General features: G+C 42.5%; 1 protein-coding gene across 2 annotated transcripts in view; it reads left to right on the forward strand.

Annotated features, from left to right (window-relative positions):
• LOC122557432 (uncharacterized) overlaps positions 1-22,332 on the forward strand; it is a 197,755-nt gene that overhangs the window by 137,214 nt on the left and 38,209 nt on the right. For both annotated transcript variants that reach the window (XM_043705166.2, XM_043705163.2), the window contains exons 3-4: positions 3,928-4,090; positions 7,770-7,902. In XM_043705166.2, coding sequence (XP_043561101.2) covers positions 3,928-4,090; positions 7,770-7,902 — 296 coding nt within the window. The remainder of the gene's footprint in view (positions 1-3,927; positions 4,091-7,769; positions 7,903-22,332) is intronic.

Here is a 22,332-nt window from a genome sequence, read left to right on the forward strand (position 1 = left end):
ACTTTTGGCACCCTGGCCTTCATCGGTTAAGGCATTGAGTATAGAAGTTGGAAAGTTATTTTGCAGTTATTAGGGATGTTTACTGCTCCTCGGATGCTGCCTGAACTGCTGTGCTCTTCCAGCACCACTAATCCAGGGATGTTGGTGAGGTCATACTTGGAATATTGTGTTCAGTTTGGTCACCTTGTTATAGGGAGGATGTTATTAAACTGGAAAGAGTGCAGAAGAAATCTACAATGATGTTGTCTAGATGCAATGGTCTGAGTTATAGGGAGAGGTTGGACAAGCTAGGTCATTTTTCTTTAGAGCATAGGAGACTGCAGGGGACTTTATGAAGGAGTAGAGGATCATGAGAGGCATGGATAGGGTGAATGCACTGTCGTTTTCCCAGTGTTAGGGAATCGAGGACTAGAGGGCATCAGTTTAAGGCTAGAGGGGAAAGAATAAAAGGGAACTTGAGGGGCAACTGTTTTACACAGAGGGTGGTACGCATATGGAATAAGCTGCCAGTGGAAGTGGTTGAAGCGGATACATGAACAACATTTGAAAGGTGTTTGGCCAAATACATGGATAGGAAAGGATGAGCAGGATATCGGCCAAGTGCAGGGAAATGGGGTTAGTTTGGTCGGCATTGACCAGTTTGGGCTGAAGGGCCTGTCTCCAAGCTGTAGGACTCAATGACTCTATAACCTGGTGCTGAGCCTTCTTACCATCAGTGACTGTGCTGGAGCTATCCCTGTGGTTGTGTGAAGGATTGGCCTCTAATCAAATCGGAACTGGGACAATACAAGTCAAGCTGTAGGCTGCATCTTTAAGCCTTCCTTCAATGTTTGGACCACTCTTTCTGCCATATCATTGGAAGATGGATAGTATGGAACTGTCCACACTTTGAAGGCAGGTGTGATCTCAAGATTCAGTTTAATAGGTATCGAGGAGTCAGACTAGGTTTTTAAACCTCTAACCTTTCCTGAATAACTATTAGTTTAACTGAAGCAGACCACCTCCGACTTCGACAGGTTCATTTGGAGGGTTCCAGACACAGAGGAATTGTCTATCAGAATCCTCATTCTGGATTAGTGGAATTGGAAGAGCACAGCAGTTCAGGCAGCATCCGAGAAGCAGTAAAAGCGACGTTTCGGGCAAAAGCCCTTCATCAGGAATAAAGACAGAGAGCCTGAAGCGTGGAGAGATAAGCTAGAGGAGGGTGGGGAGAAAGTAGTATAGACCTGGGAGTTGCAGTGGGATAGGGAGTCCCTGAGATTCTTGTAGAGAGAGGAGGAAACCTTCTTCAAGGCAGGCATCCTTGCAAGAGGATTCGCAGTAGGGTTAAAATCAACTGGGTAAAAACAATGACTGCAGATGCTGGAAACCAGCTTCTGGATTAGTGGTGCTGGAAGAGCACAGCAGTTCAGGCAGCATCCAAGGAGCAGTAAAATCGATGTTTCAGGCAAAAGCCCTTCATCAGGAATGAAGGCAGAGAGCCTGAAGCGTGGAGAGATAAGCTAGAGGAATCCTCAGTTTGCTGGACAATTCCCAAGTAGTATATTGTGTCCTGGAATCCGTGTGGTTCCAATATATAATTCCAGTCTACACTGTGTCAATGACTAACTGGTCATCAAAATACTTGGGCCTATGTAACCTGAATATGGACTGTAACATAGACTTTAGACTGTTCAAGTTTTGATGAAGAGTCGTCTGGACACGAAACATTAATTTGCTCTCTCTCGATGGAAGCTGCCTGACCCGCTGTGATCTCCAGCATTTGTCGTTTTCAGTATTGACTGTAATGCTGGAGCTAGTTAATCTCTCAGTTATGTTAAATATCAGATTTATATCCCTTGTGATATAACTTTTCCCCCATCACTATATTTTTGGAAAGACAGTTTTGGAAAGATTGGTTAGCACTGCTGCCTCGTAGTTCCACAGACTTGGTTCAGTTCCATCTTCGGGCAACTCTCTGTGTGGAGTTTGCATGTTCTCCCCAATTTTGCGTGGGCTTTCTACTTTCAAAGCCAACATCACTTCAAGGGTTTTCATCTCCATATCATCATGCACACAATACAAATGATCACGATTGTAGCACTAATAATAATTGTGATGTTCAATTGCATCAGTGTCAATGGGTTGTTGTTGTATGATGGGGTGGTTGTATCCATTTGATTGAAGATTCACTCCCATCAAAGGAGAGAAAGGGAAAAACAAAAGAGATGTGTGAGTCATGGTCTATTAATTGGAAAGAAAGGCAGAAAACTAAAGCTTCATCCTTCAGGTTCTGGTGACACAGTGGTAATGTCACGAGGCTAATAATTCAAACTAATGTTCTGTGACATGAGTGCAAAGCTGACCATAGGATGTGGCAAAATTGGAATTCAACAAAAATCTGGAGTTGAAAACTGAGCTCAGTGATGACCTTGTTAGCACCATTGCTGTAAAAACTAGCCTAGTGAACTGGTTTGAGGCTGATTCTGGGTGCAGAAGGACTGTTTCATAGGGAGAGGGGAAACAGGATGGACTTTACTCATTTGGAATTGGAATTTATACTGGCATATGCAGTGTTCTTAAGAGGCTGGGTGGGACAAATATAAACAGGTTACTTCCACATGTGGGACAGTCTAGGACTAAAGGGCATAATGTCAGAATAAAGGGTCACACATTTAAGATAGAGATGAGGAGGAATTTCTTCTCCCTCAGAAGGCAGTGAATCCATGGAATTCTTTACCATTGTGGGCTGCTAAGATTGGGTCATTATGTATATTCAAGGCTAAGATAGATTTTTAATCAGTAAGGGAATCATGGGACAAAAACAGAAGTTGCTGGAAAAGATCAGCAGGTCTGGCAGCATCTGTGAGGAAAAATCAGAGTTAATGTTTCAGGTTTGGTGACCCTCAGAACTTGAGAGAATCAATGGGTCTGGGGGAGAAAGCACAAAAGTGGAGTTGAGGGTTGTCAGATCAGTAGGGAGACAGTGAGGTCTGTAGATGCTGGAGATCAGAGTTGAGAGTGTGTTGCTGGAAAAGCACAACAGGTCAGGCAGCATCCGAGGAGCAGGACAATCAATGTTTCAGGCCGGACCCCTTCATCAGAAAGGTGCTTTTCCAGCAACACACTCTCAACAGTTATCAGATCAGTGATGATCTCATTGAATGGTAGAAAAGACTCAATGGGCTGAATGGCCTACCTCTGCTTTTCTGTTTTATGGTCTCATGAATTCACTAATGCCCTTTAGGGAAGGTTATGTGCAAACATTACTTGATCTGGGGTGCATATGACTCCTAACTGTCCTGTGGGCAATTACGGATAACCAGTTATATTAGCCTAACCAGCGATGCCCATATCACAGAGGTGTACAGCACGGAGAGACACCCTTCAGTCCAACTCGTCCATACTGACCAGGTACCTGAAATTAATCTCGTTCTATTAACCAGCATTTAGCCCATATCCCTCTAAACCCTTCCTATTCATGCCTGTCCAGGAATCAAAAGAAAACTGTTGTGCGCTGTACTGCAAATGATAAGGAAAACAAGAGGAAATATTAATCCTCATTTCATTCTGGGACCTCATCTGGTCTGCAGCAAGAAATAGCGATAGAGGATTAATGAGGCTTTTCAGTGCTTCAAACCTGTTCCACCATGTTTTGAGTTCATGGCAGATCTGTATCTGACATCTAAGGCTCGAAATTTACAACTTATTGAGCAATCTTTAACTTCTCACAACCAGTAATTCAACTCAATTCTTCCTCTGCATCTAAATAGACAATAAGAGGCAGCTTAGGTTAATAAATTAAGCATCACATATTGACAACAAATTCTTCATGATCAACTCCATGGAGGTTTAGCTAATAATGTCAATACTAAATGTGCTGCTGAACAGTGAATTAGCTGCACTCACTGGCCTTGTGAAGCTAAGAATTTTATTTGTCCTTTGCAGGCAAGAAGAAGTCAAAATTTAAAACCTTCAAAAACTTTTTTGCCAAGAAGAAGAGGAAAGATCCAGCAACCCCCAGAGGAGAGAGCAGTCTTAAACCATGTCAATCGAGCAGTGATGTCAACCTTCCGGAACTTTCCACAGCATTGCCTAACTCTGAGGCAGGGTAAGAGAATACGAGAAGGCAGCTCATTGTGATGTTAACTTTTGCGACCATATTAAGCAAGGGGATGATGGATTATTGAGGATGTGCAGGAATATAGAGTTGACTTTAAAATCAGATCATCTATGATCTTAATCAATGGCAGAGCAATCTCAAAGGGCCGAATGGCCTACTCTTGTTGCTTTTTTGTTTTAACCAAGCCACAGGCAAATCCCAGGAGCAGGTAAACCAATGATTCCAGTTATTAGAAGGTTTTATCTGTCAAAAACAACTGTTCCAAGGTTCAAAGGTTGCCAGGTCAACAAAACCTGCTCTACCCAACACCTGCCATGAATTTTAGCATTGAATGTGATTCTAAAGTTTAAATAAGTAAATGCTAATCTACAAATTATCAAAACCAGAAAAGATTTTTAAAAAGACTATCTGCTGCAAATAATTTCCCTGTTCACTCTTCAACAAACTCAATATCATTTATATTGTCATAAATATTGATCCATCAGCTCAGTTTGGAATAAATTCTTCCATTTTGTATTGGTGTTTGTGAGCAGGTGATGATAGTGAAATTATATTTCCTAATTCTATCACTGAAAAGTACATAAAATGCATTAAAAGAGCTCAAGTAGCAGTGTCCCTACCACAGGGTTAGAAGTTCTGGATCCAAGTCCCACCTGCCACATAAGTGTGCTGTGATATGTCTGAATAGGTCACTAATAGAATGCATTAACAGTACTGGAACATGAAAACATTTTAACCTCCAAAAAATGCAAAGGCTTTCAGCTGCTGGAAATTTCTGATATAAATGATGGAAACACTCTGTAGGTTAGGCAGTGTCTGTGGAGAGAGGAGCAGGTCTGTGTTCAGGGTGCGCACCTGAAGCAGTTCTGATAAAAGGTCATCGAAATGAAACTTTCTCAGTTGACGGATTTTGCCTGATCTGCTTTGAGTTTCTAGCATTTTCTGCTTTTCATTTAAATTGCATCCAATTCCCATCCTCTTCTCAAAGTAAATAGAGATTCTTGAATTGGAAAAGCAATTCAACTGCGTCAATGAAGCAATTTCAATGGAATAAAATATCCCAGAACTTTATACAGCAATTTGATGAATCTCATTGGATTCTGAAGGGGTTTGACAGGATAAATACCGAGAGGATGTTTCGCCTCATGGGAGAGATTAGAACCAGAGGGTATAGTCTCAGAATAAAGGGACACTAATTTAAGACTGAGATGAGGAGGAATTTCTTCTCTTGGGATTGTGAGTCTTTGAAATCCCTTGCCACTGAGAGCTGTGGGGGCAGAGTCCTTGTGTATGTTTAAGGCTGGGATAGATCAGTTGGGAAATCAAGGGTAGTGGGGAAAGGGCAGGAAAGTGGATGTGAGGAATGCCAGATCAGCCATGATTCTATTGAATATCAGAAGAGGTTCAAGGGGCTGAATGGCCTACTCCTCTTCCTACTTCTTTTTACCTTAAAAGGAGATATTTCGGCAAATGACCAAAATCTTAGTCAAAAGAAGTAGGTTATGGAATCACAGAGTCATACAGCAGCAAACAGACCCCTCATTCCAACCAGTCCATGTCAAACATCATCCCAAACTAAACTAGTCCCACCTGCCTGCTCCTGGTCCATATCCCTCCAAACCTTTTAGACATTGTAATTGTGCCCCCATACACCACTTACTTCATTCCACATGTGAACCACCCTCTGTGCAAAAAATATAGCCCTTATGTCTTTCTTAAATCTCACTCCTCTCACCTTAAAAATGTGATCCTCCTGGTCTTGAACTCTCCCATCCCAGGGAAAAGACACCTACAATTAAACCTATCTATACCCCTCATTATTTTATAAACTTCTATAACATCGCCTCTTAGCCTCCTGTGCTTCAATGAGAAAAGTCCCAGCTTATCCAGCCTTTCTTTCTAACTCAAACCTTCCATACGTTTTAGGGAGTGTCTTCTAAAACAGAAAACAGAAGAGTATAGAAGTAGGCAGTGTGGGTGAGTTCCAAAGCTAGGGGCCTTGACAGCTGAGGACACAGCCACCAATGGAGCAATTCAGATCCAGAATGCTCGAGGCCCGGAACTATGGGAACATAGGTAGCTTGGAGGCTTGTGAGGCTGGAGACGACAACAGAGCCCGAGCAGGATGAAGCCAAGGAAGAATTCACAAATAAGGATGGGGATTTTAGAATGCAAGCAATGCTTAACATTGAACCAGTGAACTCATAAGTAATTTGGTGTGAGCTTAGACTGAGCAGCAGCGTTTTGGAGCAAGTCAATTTTCGAGCATTCCTTCTCCCCATTCCCATCATCAACTCTTGGGATCTGAAGTTGATCTCAGATTTATTCATATAAAGGGACAAAGATATGTTCTTTGAAAACCTTCCCTTGATCATTTTAATCAAGGATAGTATACTTCAGAATTTTCTTTAGTTTTTTTTTGTTTGTTTAGCTAACTTTGTCTTCCATCAATCGGACCCCATTTCTGGGTTAACCCTAAATTACTACAGAATTCTAGAGGGCCATTCAGCGAATTATTACTTGTACCAACACTTTCAAAGGGCTATCCAACTATTCTTTCCCCACAGCCTTGCAAATATTTTGCCCTTCAAGTGGCTATCAATTCCTGTTTTGGAAGTTGCTACTGAATTTTCTTTCACCAATCTTTCAGACAGCGCATTCCAGGTCACAACAACTCATTATGTAAAAACAAAGTTTCCTTCTATCACCTCTGCTTTTCTTGCCAATCATTTTAAATCCGTTTCATGTGGTCACCACCCCATTCTAACTTGAAAACTGTTTCTCCTTATTTACTTGACCAAAAACTTTCATGACCTTGAATACCAATATCACACTTTCCCTTAGCTTTCTCTTCTGCAAGGGCATAGAGATATACTATTTCCCAGTCAGGACAGGATGGTGTGTGGCTTGGAAAGAAACTTGCAGCTTTCCCCTCTCCTTCTGCTATTGTCCTTCAACATGCTACAGTTCTATGTTGGTTTGGGAAGTGCTTTCCTGGGTGAGTTACTGCAGTGCATCTGATATATGGTACACACTGTTGCTGCTGAGCAATGATGATGCAGGAAGTCAGTGCCAAAGACGTGAATGGGGTGCTGACCAAGTAGGTTCTTTCAATGTGAATGCTTTGTTAGAGCTGCACTTAATCTGGAAAAGAGGAAAGTATTCCATCACACTCCTGGCTTGTTCCTTGTAAACGGGGAATCGGAGGGCTGAGTAAGATTGTTATTAATTTATGCATAACTCCAATTTTTAACATCCCTGCCTAATAAAAATGGCATCAATTTCTGTTCAGAGTACAAAGCATTGTTAGTGAGCTTTTGGAACAATCATGCAACCTGGAAACCCATATTGTTTGTCCATTATTTTGTTTCATTTATCATATTTTAAATGAATGTGAATGTTAAAATAGTGAAAAGGATACTGCATGGGACCTCTAATTATTCATCTGCTAATATGTCGGTACCTAGGTATGCAGAAAAAGGAACATATGTGAAAATTTATTACTGAATGGAAATTAGTTCTTACTTCCTGCTATGGTGCCAGTAGATCCTTGATAACAGTGAAGAAAAACAATTAGGCAAAAACAAACTACTAATGTGCTTTTCCTTCCTTATAGGTAATACATAATAACCTGTGGTGTTATATCAGTTAATATTTATTATTTCAGCTCTCAAAGTAGCATTGGAAACAGAGCTGTGTCACATGACAGCATTTTCATTCCGGAAGTTTCCATCTCCAGCTCTGCTCCGGTCAGAGTGATGTCTCAGGAAAATATGCCTGGGAGGGTGAAAGCTTTGCAGGTCAGTGACAGTAACCACGACATATTCATCCACACAGACATTACTGACTAGGGTAAAAGTTCAGAAAAGCTGTTTGTCATTAAAAAAAAGGTGCTGTGAAATAGTCATGACTGACTCTTCTGATGTGTTCCGCCTCTCTGAAGACCATGTAAGCATTAGGGAGTGGCAATATTTATTAGCTGTGACTCCATTGTTTTTGACTCCCCATTCTGAGTGAAAGTTTTGGATATTCAAATCTAACTTCAGTGCAAAATTTAATAGTGAAGCTCCACTGCAGTGCTGACTAAGTGCTGCTCTGTCAGAGATGCTGTCTTTCAAATACGAGGTTAAAATGAAGCCCATTCTGCCCTCTTGGGTATAATTTTTGAAAGCTTCTATGGCACTATTTCAAATAAGAGCAATTGAATTATCTCTGGTATTCTGGCTAATAATTATCCTCCAATCAACATCACAAAAAAAAACACATCATCTGGTCATTATCCCATCCTACTTACTGTGTGCAAATTGGCTGTTGCATTTCCTACATTTTTACTTGGACTATAATTCAATAGTACTTCATGGGCTCTGAGATGTTTCAGGACACTGTGGGAAGTTCTGCATAAATGCAAGCTTTGGTGTTTTTCAAAACCCAATAAGGATAAAGAAAACACAGAATGAATTTCATGGGACCACCCCAGGTTGGGAAAGTGGGATTATGGTAAATGCAAAATACTGAAGATGCTGGAAATCTGAAACAAACACGGAGAACGATGGAGAAACTCAGCAGGCCGATGGAGGAGAATCTGTGGAGGAGAATCAGAGTTAACCTTTTGAGTCCGGGAGAACCCATCAACAGAAGGCCAGCATGGTGGCTCAGTGGTTAACACTACTGCCACATAACATCAGGGACCCGGGTTCAATTCCAGCCTTGGGCGACTATCTGTGTGGAGCTTGCACATTCTCCCAGGTCTGCATGCATTTCCTCCACGTGCTCTGGTTTCCTCTAACAGCGTGTAGGTTAGGTGGATTGGCCATGCTAAATTACCCACAGTGTCTAGTGATGTGCAGGCTGAGTCATAGAGATGTAGAACATGGAAGCAGACCCTTCCGTCCAATTCGTCCATGCCAACCAGATATCCCAACTCAATGTAGTCCCACCTGCCAGCTCTCAGCTCATATCCCTCCAAACCTTTCCTATTCATATACCCATCCAGATGCCTTTTAAATATGGATCAGCCATGGGAAATGCAGGGTTACAGGAATGGGGGGATAGGGGAGTGGAGTGGGGCGCTGGGTCTCGGTGGAATTCTCTTCAGAGGATCAGTGTGGACTTGATGGATTGAATGGCCAGCTTCTACACTGTAGGGATTCTGTGAACTCTTCTGAACATGCTGGTGGGCTCATGGACTCAGGGGCATGTGTCCATTAGCACCATCTCAACTGTGATTTTACAGGGTTGGGGCGGGGGGGGGGGGGGGGGGGGGTGTAGCTAATGGAATGCATGAGGGGAGACATTGGGTTGGCCACAAGCCCATCACCCATTTGAGTGCCTTATCCCACTTGATTTAAAGGTAGGCCGGGTGAAGCCAGTGCTCCAATGCTGGCTGGCAGGTTGAACGCTGCTGGCTGTTGATCAGTTAAAAGGAATCATGAATGTCCGATTTCATTGCTGAATGCCACCTTCTTGGTGTAACTCCAGTACCATCAGTGGCCACTATTCCAATTGGTTCTGCCAGTGTGTAGACCTGCTGGACTCTGGTCTCCCAACAGCTCTGTAAGAGTCATAGAGTCATAGAGATGTACAGCACGGAATCAGTCCAACTCGTCCATGTCGACCAGCTATCCTAACCTAATCTAGTCCCAGTTGCCAGTAGTTGGCCCATATCCCTCTAAACCCTTCCTATTCATATACCCATCCAGATGCCTTTAAAATGCTGTAATTGTACCAGCCACCACCACTTCCTCTGGCAGCTCATTCCATACATGCACCTGTCTGTGTGAGAAAGTTGCTCCTTAGGTCTCTTTTATATCTTTCCCCTCTCACCCTAAACCTATGCCCTCTAGTTCTGGACTCCCCGACCCCTGGGAAAAGACCTTGACTTTTTATTCTATCCATGCCCCTTATGATTTTATAAACTTCTATAAGGTCACCCCTCAGCCTCTGATGCTCCAGGGAAAACAGTCTCAGTCTATTCAGCCTCTCCCTATAGCTCAAATCCTCCAACTCTGGCAACGTCCTTGTAAATCTTTTCTGAACCCTTTCAAGTTTCATAGCATCCTTCTGATAGAAAGGAGACCAGAATTGCATGCAATATTCCAAAAGTGGCCTAACCAATGTTCTGTACAGCTGCAACATGATCTCCCAAAACCTATACTCAATGCTCTGACCAATAAAGGAAAGCATACCAAACATCTTCACCATTCGATTTGCCTGCTTTCAAGGAGCTATGAACCTGCACTCCGAGGTCTCTTTGATCAGTAACACTACCCAGGACCTTCTCATAAAGTGTATAAGCCTTGCTAAGATTTGCCTTTCCAAAATGCAGCACCTCACATTTATCTGAATTAAACTCCATCTGCCACTCCTCAGCCCATTGGCCTATCTGATCAAGATCCCATTGTACTCTAAGGAAACTATCTTCACTGTCAACTACACCTCCAATATTGGTGTCATCTGCAAACTTACTAACTGTACCTCTTATGCTCGCATCAAAATCATTTATACAAATGATGAAAAGTAGTGGACCCAGCACCGATCCTTCTGGCACTCCACTGGTCATGGGCCTCTAGTCTGAAAAGCAACCCTCCACCACCACCCTTTTCAACTCTGATTCTCCAGCATCTGCAGTCCCCACTTCCTCTTTGGTAGCTCTGTAAGACAGGTCAGCACCTTGGAGCAGGAAGGAAGACATACATCCTCCTGATTAAACAGCTGTTACCAAATAAAGGTAAAGCGAGGCATGCTGGGAGGTAGAAGGGAGCCCATTTTGGTTTTAAACACTAATATCATACATCCAACAATGCAGAATATTTCCAATTCTGAAGGATTAGAGTGGAATTAGACTTAGACTGACATTTCTCTAAACTCAGAGACAAGGAGGTCACCAACTGAACCACACTATTGCTGTAAGTATACGTTCAAAATAATTATTATGCCTCTTCCATTAAAAATAAAGATCAAAGGAACATCAAAACTTCTATCTTTAGGGAACTTATGAAGAGGCGTAAAGCTGAAATTCAATAATTTGTTTCTCCTGTCATTTGCTCCGAATTCAAAATCTCATTGCTGTCATTTCGCTATTTATATCTGCAGTTTGACTGGACAGCATTACTGAAAGCAAATATAAAATGCTGCCTGTATCTAAAATTGCAACTTCAAACTGCAGTTATTCAAAGAGAGAGAGAGAGACAGACAGACAGATAGACACTCGCAAGAACAGAGTAAGACAAAATAAGTTTGTTTACTCTGAAACATGATTCCCCATCATATCCCACCAGCCACAAGGTTCCTGTGGGGTCTGCGATTTGGGACTGGGTGTGTCAATGGATGTTGTGGTATGGGGGTGGAGAGGTTGGTACAATCTGACCATTGTGAGAATGTGGTAGGGCAGCTCTTTGATTATTATTCATTTGTAGAGACCATGATGCAGAATAATCTGTCCAGAATAATCAGTGGTAGTTAAGGAAGGACATCACTTGTGGGGGAGTCCCGAACTACTTACTGGGTGGGAATCTGTAATAGTCATCGAAAAACCCATCAAAGGATCCAAGAGGAACTTCTTGACACAGGAAGCCACTACCACAAAGAGTGTTTGTGGGGAATAATTTGGATTCCTTTAAGGGAATGCTAAATAACATGAGGGGAAAATGGCTAGATGTCTGTACTAATGGGGGGAGACGTAATAGGGTGGGAACAGACTCATGTTGGGCTGAATGGCCTGTCTCGATGCTTTATGTTCAGTGTAATTTAATGTAATCCAATCCCTTACCAACTGATGTTGCTATCTGTCAAGGCGAGGAACCAACTGACAGCAATGTCCGATAGTAATAAAAAGTCAACCTGCATGTGCATACAAGTGTCAGCTGCAGGGGCAACACTCCTGCCTTTGACTCAGAATGTTGTGTGTTAAAAGCTCTATCCCAGGGACTTCAGCCTAGAATCTAAATTCACACACCAGTACAGTACTGTAGGAGTGCTGCACTGTTGCATTTGCTGTCTTTCAAATGTAAACCATGTCCCTCTTCAGGGAAGACACCACAAAAGAGGAGGCATGGCATCGGAATAATGTCAGTGGACTAGTAATCCAGAACTTGGCACCAATGTTGTGGGAACAAGGGCTCAAATCCTGCTTCAGCAGATGGTGAAACTTAAATTCAGTTTAAAAATCTGGAATAAAGGGCTGATGTAGTGATAACCAAGTAACCACAGTTAGTTAGCGTATCAACCTGTCAAGTGCACTCCCTTTAACTTTCTTATTGGCTGCACAGGTCTCTGCAGCCCAGACAGAGTAACAACTTCCAGAACCAGAAGTCAATGCCAATCACTGCGCACAGAATTTCAGAGCAGAGGGGGTGTTGCCCATCAGGTTCACTAGTGTCCTTTAAGGGAGGAAATCTGCTGTCCTTACCTGTTCTGGATTACGTGTGACCCACTACATTGAGGCTGACTCTTAGCTATGAAAATAGATAAGTCCCATGGGCCAGATGGGATTTATCCTGGGATTCCCTGGGAAGCTAGGGAGGAGATTGCCAAGCCTTTGGCTTTGATCTTTATGTTGTCATTGTCTCCAGGAATAGTCCCAGAAGACCGGAGGATAGCAAATATTGTCCGCTTGTTCAAGAAGGGGAGTAGAGACAATCTTGGTAATTATAGATCAGTGAGCCTTACTTCGGTTGTAACATGTTGGAAAAGGATACAAGAGATAGGATTTATAATCACCTACAGAGAAATAAGTTGATTAGGGATGTCCACACAGTTTTGTCAAGGGGCACAAACCTTATTGACTCCTTTAAGCTGGTGACCAAATAGATGGATGAGGTTAAAGTGGTTGATGTGGTGTATATGGATTTTGGAGAGGCATTTGATAAGGTTCACCATGATAAGCTTTCGCACAAAAGACGGAGGCACGGGATTGGGGGTGAAAGAAGTTGGCTAGCTGAACTCGCCAACTTTAAGGGCATTTAAATGGTCATTGGATAAAAATATGGATGAAAATGGAATAGTGTAGATAGATGGGCTTCAGATTGATTCCACAGGCGCAACATCGAGGGCCGAAGGGCCTGCACTGTAATTTTCTATGTTCTTATGTTTTATGAACCCTCTGGGCAATTAGGGATAGGGAATAAATCAGTAGCCAAGCAAGCGATGCCCACATCCAATGAATTAAACAAGAATTCCACAGTGAATAGTAATGAAGGCTAATAGCAATGTTACCTCAGCATCCAAACCAATATTTATCTCTCAATCAAAACTAGTAAAAATAATTATCTGGCACATTTACTGTTTATGGTGCTGTGCTGTGCACCTATGGGACATCATGATTTCTACAATAATGGCAAGATTTCAAAAGGACATAATTGGCTGTAAAACATTTTTTATATACTCTGAGAGAATGAGAGGTACTGTTAAGGGCATTGATTAATTTAAATTGCAATCTTCAATTGAAATAATAATTGATTGCAAGAAATGATTTTCCCATGTATTCAATCGCTTTTTCTCACAGTGGTTTTAAAGTTTAAACTGAAAATTGAATGCAGGTAGCTTAGATTCTTAAATGTCATGTTAGAAGATCTCCAATGATATTACACATTGTGACTCAGGAGAGTCAAAAAGTGACAAGTGATGTGTGATACGAATTATGTGTTAGACAAATATGTATTTGGATTTTAACTTGGTTCTTGGAACCAGAAATACTTCATTTGCCCCATGTTTCTGGGCCACATCCTGGATTTCCTTCCCTAAGGCTATTCCGGATTTACCTGCAGCATATGGACTGCAGCAGTTCAGAAGGCAGCACATCACCACCTACTCAAAGGCAACTAGGGACAAGTAATAAGTGCTGGCCCAGCCAGCAAAAACCACATCCCATGTTCTACAAGCAAATACTTTTCTTATGTTCGTTCATTTGATGTGCACATCATTGGCTACATAAGTATTTATTGCCCATCCCTAATTATGTCGGAGGCAGTCAAGAGTCAACCATATTGCTGTGGGTCTGGAGTCACATGTAGGCCAGACCAGACCAGGTTAAGGACAGCAGATTTCCTTCCCTAAAGGACATTAGTGAATGAGATGGGATTTCCTGACAATCAGCAATGGCTTCACAGCCACCATGAAACTCTTACTACTCTGTAGATTGCCTAGTGGCATCAAACACACAGCTGGGTGAATGTTCACACATTACTGCTGTTTGGTTGTGGTTTTATCAGCAAAAGACTGATATTTCCACCATTGGCCCCACTTCTAACACACCAATGAGGGGATAGAATCACATGGAGAATAACTGTGGACAATGCACAAGGGTGTCATGTCCACTCTGAACTTCCTTTATTGTTATTTTATTGAACGAATTCATCTTAAAAAAGAATACCTGTAGAATTAACAAGAAATAAAGAGAAGGGTAGAGAATGATGAAAGATTGAAGTGTAGAAAATAGGAGTAGGGAGAGGCCATTCAGCCTTTTGAGCCTGTTCCGCCATTGAGTATGATCATGGCTGATCATCCAACTCAGACCATGTTTCCAAAGAAGTGTCGAAGTTACGAGCAGGTGGCGGCCATTCGGCCCCTTGAGCTTGCTAGGAGGGAATGAGCCTTGACTTATCAGAGATTCAGTGTGGTCAGAAACATTCCTGCACCAGTGATAACACAGCCAGGCACATAGAGTAAATCTTCTTGCATCCTGTCTATGGCCCCCAAGCTCAGAATTTAGTTTATTTACTGATTTTAATTTTGCCCCATTATAACAAGACAACTATAGAGCTATTGTTAAATAACTAACATTCCTGTCTATCCATAAGATCAGTGAGTGCTTGATAGTTTTGACCTTGAAAGCTCCATTGGCACCAATTATAGTTCCTTGTTTTTCACCAGACTTACATTTCCGAGTTTACACCGCAGTAGCTCACATTCTGGGCACTTAAGATGATTTTGGGAAAATGTGGACCTTTATGTTGTTGAAAGAATTCAGTGAAGGAAATAAAATCAACACTTTAAAGCAGAAACAAAAACTGAAAATGTGAGAAATGCACAGCAGGCTTTGCAGTGGATATGGAGAGGGGAGCCGAGTTCACTGAATCACAGAATTGTTACGATGTACCAAGGAGGCCATTTCACCCATTGTGCTTATGCAAGCTCTCTGCATGAGGATTGTACTTTAAAACTGCATTCTCTTTTTAACCCTGCATGTATTTCCTTTACAAACAGCAGTCTGACTTACTTTTTATTGAATCTGCCTCATCACAGTTTCAGGTAGTGCATTCCAGGCCTCAACCACTTGTTGCATGAAAAAGCAATTTCTTATCATTCCTCTTTGGTTTGCCAATTAGTTTAAATGGGTAAAAGCAAACTACTGTGGATGCTGGAGATCTGAAATAAATTCAGCAAGTGCTGGAGAAACTCAGCAGGTCTGGAATCATCAGTAGAGAGAGAGAGTAAAAGTCTCATTTTTTGAGTATAAAAATAGGGAGGTCTTGCTAAAGCTATCAAGGCACTGGTCAGACCACATCTAAAATATTGTGAACAATTTGGTGCGTTTATTTGGGAAAGATATACTGACATTCTAGGCAGTCCAGAAAAAATTCACTAGTTTGATCCTGGGTATGGAGGGATTTCCTCAAGGAGAGAGTTGAGTAGGTTTGGACTATACTCATTGGAGTTGAGAAGCATGAGTGGAAACATTCAAGATTCTTCAGGTGCTTGGTAGGGTCGGCATGGAAAGTTTGTTGCCCCTTGTGGGAGAGTCTTGAAACAGAGTGCTTAATATCAGAAGAAAGGGTCTTCCATTTAAGTCAGAGATGGGCGATAATTCCTTCTCAGAGGGTAAGATAAAGTCACCTTAGTCCCAGAGGACCACAGAGCTGCTTTCTCATTCGAAAAGTGTGATGGTGTTGGTTTAACCTGAGGGTCAACAACATCTCAGGCAAGGGACAAGGTGAAGAAATCAGGTCGTTCATGTCGAATGGAGTCCAACGACTCATCTTCAGAAAAATTACATTAAATCTCTGCCCTCTTGTTCTTGATCCTTTCAGAATGGATGGATGTCAGGAACCTGACATCACGATGAATTCCTGACCCTACATCTCACGCAAAGCTAGTTTTGAATCAAAATACTGTCAGAGAGCCGGCAAGCTCGGTGTGCTGTCATTGTCATCAGATGCCTCATGAGACAGCAACTACCTGGAACAAACATTGGGGGCAGTCAGTTGTCACTCCTCAATGAACTATTCCTCATAAGACCAGCAGGAGAACTCCTTGGGGATAAAGGTAACCAGGGCATTAGTGTAGCTCACAGGGCCTTCCAAACGCATGACCCAACATTCCCTCTGAGCTGCTCTGCTGTACGGATGCTGGGAAGCTCCATGCACGTCAGTCTCATGCCTTGTACAGTTTAAGGGGAGGCAATAGCCCCATACTATTATCATTAATTCTGAGAGCCAGGTAATGTTCTGGGGACCCTGGCAATTAGTGGAATTAAGAAACCAATATTGGCAGTGAAATTGTTGTTGATTGAACCCTTCAGGTTCACTCATATCCTTTAGGGAAGGAAATCAGCCGTCCTTACCTGGTCTGATCCAAATCTGGTTGCAGACCCACAGCAAAGTGATTAACTGTTAACTATCCTCTGGGCAATTAGAGATGGGCAGTGAGATCTCAGAGAACATCCGAGGAATTCTGTACCAAAGCTTGAAACTCCCCTCTACTCACACATCTTGTGACTACTACAGCTAAAACAAAGTAGAAAAAATCTGAACTGGGAGAACTGGCCGCTCCCCTTCCCTTGTTAAACTGTTAACACCTTAGACTCCTTGGTACCTCTGCATTTACGACCTCTTTTAAAAAATAAATCATGGATAAAATAACCTTGTTAAAGTGACAACATCATCACGCAATCAAGAAGAAAGGAACAATCTGCCTCTTTGGATTTGTAAGAGGAAGCCTCACTGCCTAGGATGCCCCTTCAGCAGTGGGCAACCCAAGCTTTTGGCTCAGCAGCAGAAACCTCCTGCCTAACTGGAAGCAAAACAAAACCCTTCCTGGATTTGTGTGAGCCCTGACTCAGCCCACTCATGATTCCGTTGTCTCACTTTTTACAAAAGACACCCAGGGATAACTTGAAGCTGTTTACCAACTGCCTGTCTGAAGGTAACATTCCAACACCACTATGGCAACACCTCTCTGCAAGGGAAGCAGGACAGAACACATCTCTCTTAATGGCACAATACAGTCTCACAAAGGATATTAAGTACTATAAAATCAAAGATATATGGAATAAAGATTTCTTCCAACCGATGATTGACTTGGTTATCAAGTGGAATAAATTTATCTTCCTTTGATTTTATCTTTCACAAAAGAACAGAATTCAATCCATGCAATGTCAGTTTGCCATGTACACACTCAATGTGGAGCCCATCATCAAAGAGGGCTGGATGCACAATTGACGGAGCTTATCAAACTTTGCACCAGAGCTTCTTATAGGCACTGTGATATAAAATGTCACAAACCTGTGGCACAATGCCACCAAACTTTTTCCACCCACTAAGATGAGAAAGATGCCCAATTCATCAGAGATAATACACTCCACCTTACACATGTGCATGAACTTTATTTGGAAGTGTTTTTAATAAAATGTACCTGCAGTCACAAAATGTCTCTCATATTTACGACTCTTAGTCTCAGTTCATTGTTTCACTCTGACACCACACCCAGACTTAATCACGCACAATAAGCAGTCAACGGTAAACTAACATGCATCAAACACTGAACAATTGAAGATTATGTCCAGTATGAGCCTGCCTCTCATGACTTTTTTCTTAACTTTCCCTGCTTTTACATTATTGAAGCAAATTTGCTGTGGAAGGGACGATTTTCTTCATTATAACACACATGTTACAATGAGATTCTTTCCAAATGAGTTAACTTCAATGGTGAGAATCAGGAGAAAACCTTCACCTATATTTTTATATGCTGAGTCCAGCCATCTACACCATTATGACACTGAGTCATCACAAAATGCACCATTGGAACAGATTGAGTTCATCTCCTGATGCTCACTCTTGAGGCATTACTTGAGTCAGTTCATTGTGTTGTTCAGACTTTATGTATGGATTCCCTTAGGGAAAAAGTGCATTAAAAATTGCAGTGGGATGACGCTCCTGTGTTACTCCTGAATTGGTATCTCCAATCAACCCAAGTATCCCATGTGGGCTGCAAAATTGTTCCTGTCAACCTGGTAGATATCTCAAACTGTGGATGATGATGGTTGTGGTGTTCTGATTTTGGAATACTTTCAGCAATAAGGCAAGACTGTAATGAAGTTGCACCAAGTTGCATTTGTATAGAATCTTTAACATGGCAAAACAGACATCCTAATTGGCTTCACTGCAGTGTTTTATATATAAAAGACTACAACTGAGGCATTTATGGAACTATTAGAACAGAAGAGCTGAAGCTTTGTCAAAAAAGTATGTTTCAAGCAGTGTCCAAAGGGAGGAGAGGGAAGTAAAGCGACAAAGGGTGAGGGAGGGAATTCCTGAGCTCAAGTTACAAACATCTGAAGGAATGATGCCATTGGTAAGGCTGGAAATCTGAAACAGACAGTGCTGGAAAGCCTGAGCAGGTCTGTGAAGAGAGAAAGAGTTAATGCATCAAGGGTGGCACGATAGCTCAGTGGTTAGTGCTATTACCTCAAGGTGCCAAGGACCCGGGTTCAATTCCAGCCTCAGGTGACTGTCTGTGTGGAGTTTGCATATTCTTCCTGTGTCTGTGTGGGTTTCCACCCACAGTCCACAGATGCACAGGTTAGGTGGTCATGCTAAATTGCCCAGAGTGTTCAGGGATGTGTCAGTGCATTAGTCAGGGGAAATGTAGAGTAATAGGCAAGGGGAATATGTCTGGGTGGGATAATCTTCGGAGGGTCAGTGTGGACCTGTTTGGCCAAATGGCTGTAGGAGATCTATTGTAGAGATTTTATGAAGCAGCTCAATATGACTTCTTTAAAATTTAGCGATGCTGAAAAGGTGTACAGATATCTCAGAGGTGTAGGACGGGAGAGGATTAGAAAGTTCAAGAGGTGATAAGGTCATAGACAAATAAGAAGAAAAGGAGGAGTATCCTAAAAGCAAGGCATGCATTCACAGGGATGAGGCATAATCTGAGTTCAGTATCAGTAAGGATACAGGCAACATTTGACAGACACATATCCATGGAAGTTTCAAGGTGGGAGCTGATGAGAAGGTGGAAGTAGCCACATCCGCAGGTACCACAGGAGTTTCAGCAGCAGATGAGCTGACATATGGACAAAGATCTGCACTGGATACTGCAAAGGCTATGTATCCTGACAACATTCCTACAATAGTACTGAACAGCTGTGCTCCAGAACTTGCCACTACCTTAGCCAAGCTCTTCCAGTATAGTTACAACACTGGCATCTATCTGACAGTGTGGAAAATTGCCCAGGTATGTCCTGCACACAGAAAGCAGGACAAATCCAACACAACTAATCACCGCCTCATTAGTGTACTCTTTCTTATCAGTAAAATGATGGAAGGTGTCATCAACAGTGCTATCAAGCAGCATCTGACCTCATTACAGCCTTGGTTCAAACATGGACAACGCAGCTGAATTCCAGAGGGGAGGGGAGAGTGACAGCCTTTGAAATCAAGGCTGCATTCAACCAGGTGTGGCATCAAGAAGTCCCAGAGTCAAAAAGTCTGGTGCTGGAAAAGCACAGCCAGTCAGGGAGCATTCAAGGAGAAGGAGAGTCAACATTTCGAGCATAAGCTCTTCATCAGGAATGACAGAGATTATGCTCGAAACATCGATTCTCTTGCTCCTCAGATGTTGCCTGACCAGCTGTGCTTTTCCAGCACCACACTCTCGACTCTAATCTCCAGCATCTGCAGTCTTCACTTTTTCCTATCAAGAACCCCTAGCAAAAGTGGAATTATTGAGTATCATGGGGCAAACTCCCGGTAGTTGAAGTCATACATGGCACATAGGTAGATGGTCGTTGTTGTGGGAGGTCAGACATCCCAACTCCAGGGTAGTGGATTAGAGTGGTGTTGGAAAAGCACAGCGGTTCAGACAGCATCCAAGGAGCAGAAAAATCAATATTTCAGGGCTTTTGCCCAAAACGTTGATTTTCCTGCTCCTTGGATGCTGTCTGAACTGCTGTGCTTTTCCAGCACCACTCTAATCCAGAATCTGGTTTCCAACATCTGCAGCCATTGTTTTTACCTAACTCCAGGGTAGTGTCCTATACCCAACCATCTTCCGCTACCTCATCAATGACCTTCCCTTTATCATAAGGTCAGAAGTGGGGATGTTCACCAATGATCATACAATGTTCAGCACCATTCGGAATTCCTCAGATACTGAAACCATCCATGTTTAAATCGAAATAATCCTGGACAATATCCAGACTTGGGCTGACAAGAGGCAGGTCGCATTCACACCTCCAATATCAGGCAATGATTATCTCCAATAAGAGACAATCTAACCACCTATCCTTGACATTCAGTGGTGTTACCGTCACTGAATGCCCCACAATCAACATCACTAAGGTTACCATTGACCAGAAACTCAATTGGATGCACCACATGAACACAGTAGCTACAAGAGCAGATGGCAACCACCATCAATGCTCAGTAGCAGCAGTGTGTACTGTCTTCAAGATGCACTGCAGAAGATCGTCAGACAGCACCTTCCAAACCCATGACCACTTCCATCTAGGAGCAGCCAATACGTGGGAACACCACCACCTGCAAGTTTCTTTCCAAGCCACTCACCATCCTGACTTGGAAATGTATCACCGTTTCTTCACTGTCCTTGGGTCAAAATCCTGGAATCTCCTCCCTTAAGGCATTGTGGGTCAACTCACAACACATGGGCTGTAGCGGTTCAAGAAGGCAGCTCACACCAACTTCTCAAGGTCACTTAGGGATGGGCAATAAATCCCAACATCCCAACAAGTAAATTTTTAAAAATTGACAATACAGAGGTGATCTGAAGGGCTAACTGAGTGAATGTTAGGACAGAAGGTCATTGCATTATCAATTAAGTTGGAAGTAATCTGCTTCAGCCTCAGAAGCATCCAGGATGAGGGAAGAAATCAGTAACTAAGGAATGATGGTTGTCATGAAGACTGAAGAAAATGCTCTCATTGTTATCTCAACATTGAATTGGAAGAAATTGTTGCTCATCCAGTATTGAATTTGGAACAAATGATGGGACAAATCTGGGCTGATGGAGGGATGGAGTGAACGTTGGTGATGGTGGGGGCCTTCAGTATACCTGTGGAAACAACATGTTGTACTTAAATTACCAAATCTTGAGATTCAAATCAATCAAATCAGAAAATGGAGGAGTAAAAAAAATGTGGAAACTAAATTGTTAGGTTGTGAGGGAATGAATGTAGAGCTTGCTGCCTGCATGTAATCTATGAACTAGAGCTTGGAAATTCTGTGGAGGTTTTATGCTGAGATACTCGCAGTGTAGCATTTCACTGAGATGAGGTTCGTAAGTTCTGTGTAGCATCTCACTGAGTGTAGATCTTGGGCTGCTACACATTACATTGACCACAGAGATAAAGGAAGTCTTAATTTTTGCAAACTCCCATCCCTCTGTCTCTGATTGGTGAATATATTCCTTACCACCTTGTCAGGAGTGAAAATTTAGATGAGTGTTAGCATTTGACCTTAAGTCAGAAGGTGCAGGGTCTAAACGGCATTGCATAACAGGCAGGTCATGAAGTTAAAGACCAAATTCTGGGTTGACATCCAGAGGGATACTTGTGTGTATGAGTAAGTTGATGCACCCCACTGCCACCACTAGGGAAGTGATTGCTGGGCCGCTTGCTGAGATATTTGTATCATCAACAGTCACAGGTGAGGTGCCGGAAGACTGGAGGTTAGCTAATGTGGTGCCACTGCTTAAGAAGGGTGGTAAGGACAAGCCAGGGAACTATAGACCGGTGAGCCTGACGTTGTTGGTGGGCATGTTGTTGGAAGGAATCCTGAGAGACAGGATTTACATGTATTTGGAAAGGCAAGAACTGATTAGGGATAGTCAGCATGGCTTTGTGCGTGGGAAATCATTTCTCACAAACTTGATTTGAGTTTTTTGAAGAAGTAACAAAGAGGATTGATGAGTGCAGAGCAGTAGATGTGATCTATATGGACTTCAGTAAGGCGCTTGACAAGGTTCCCCATGGGAGACTGGTTAGTGAGGTTAGA

This window comes from Chiloscyllium plagiosum, unplaced genomic scaffold (assembly GCF_037043375.1).
Source record: "Chiloscyllium plagiosum isolate Xiang-an unplaced genomic scaffold, Cpla_swu_hap1 HiC_scaffold_11, whole genome shotgun sequence".
Classification (NCBI taxonomy): domain Eukaryota; kingdom Metazoa; phylum Chordata; class Chondrichthyes; order Orectolobiformes; family Hemiscylliidae; genus Chiloscyllium; species Chiloscyllium plagiosum.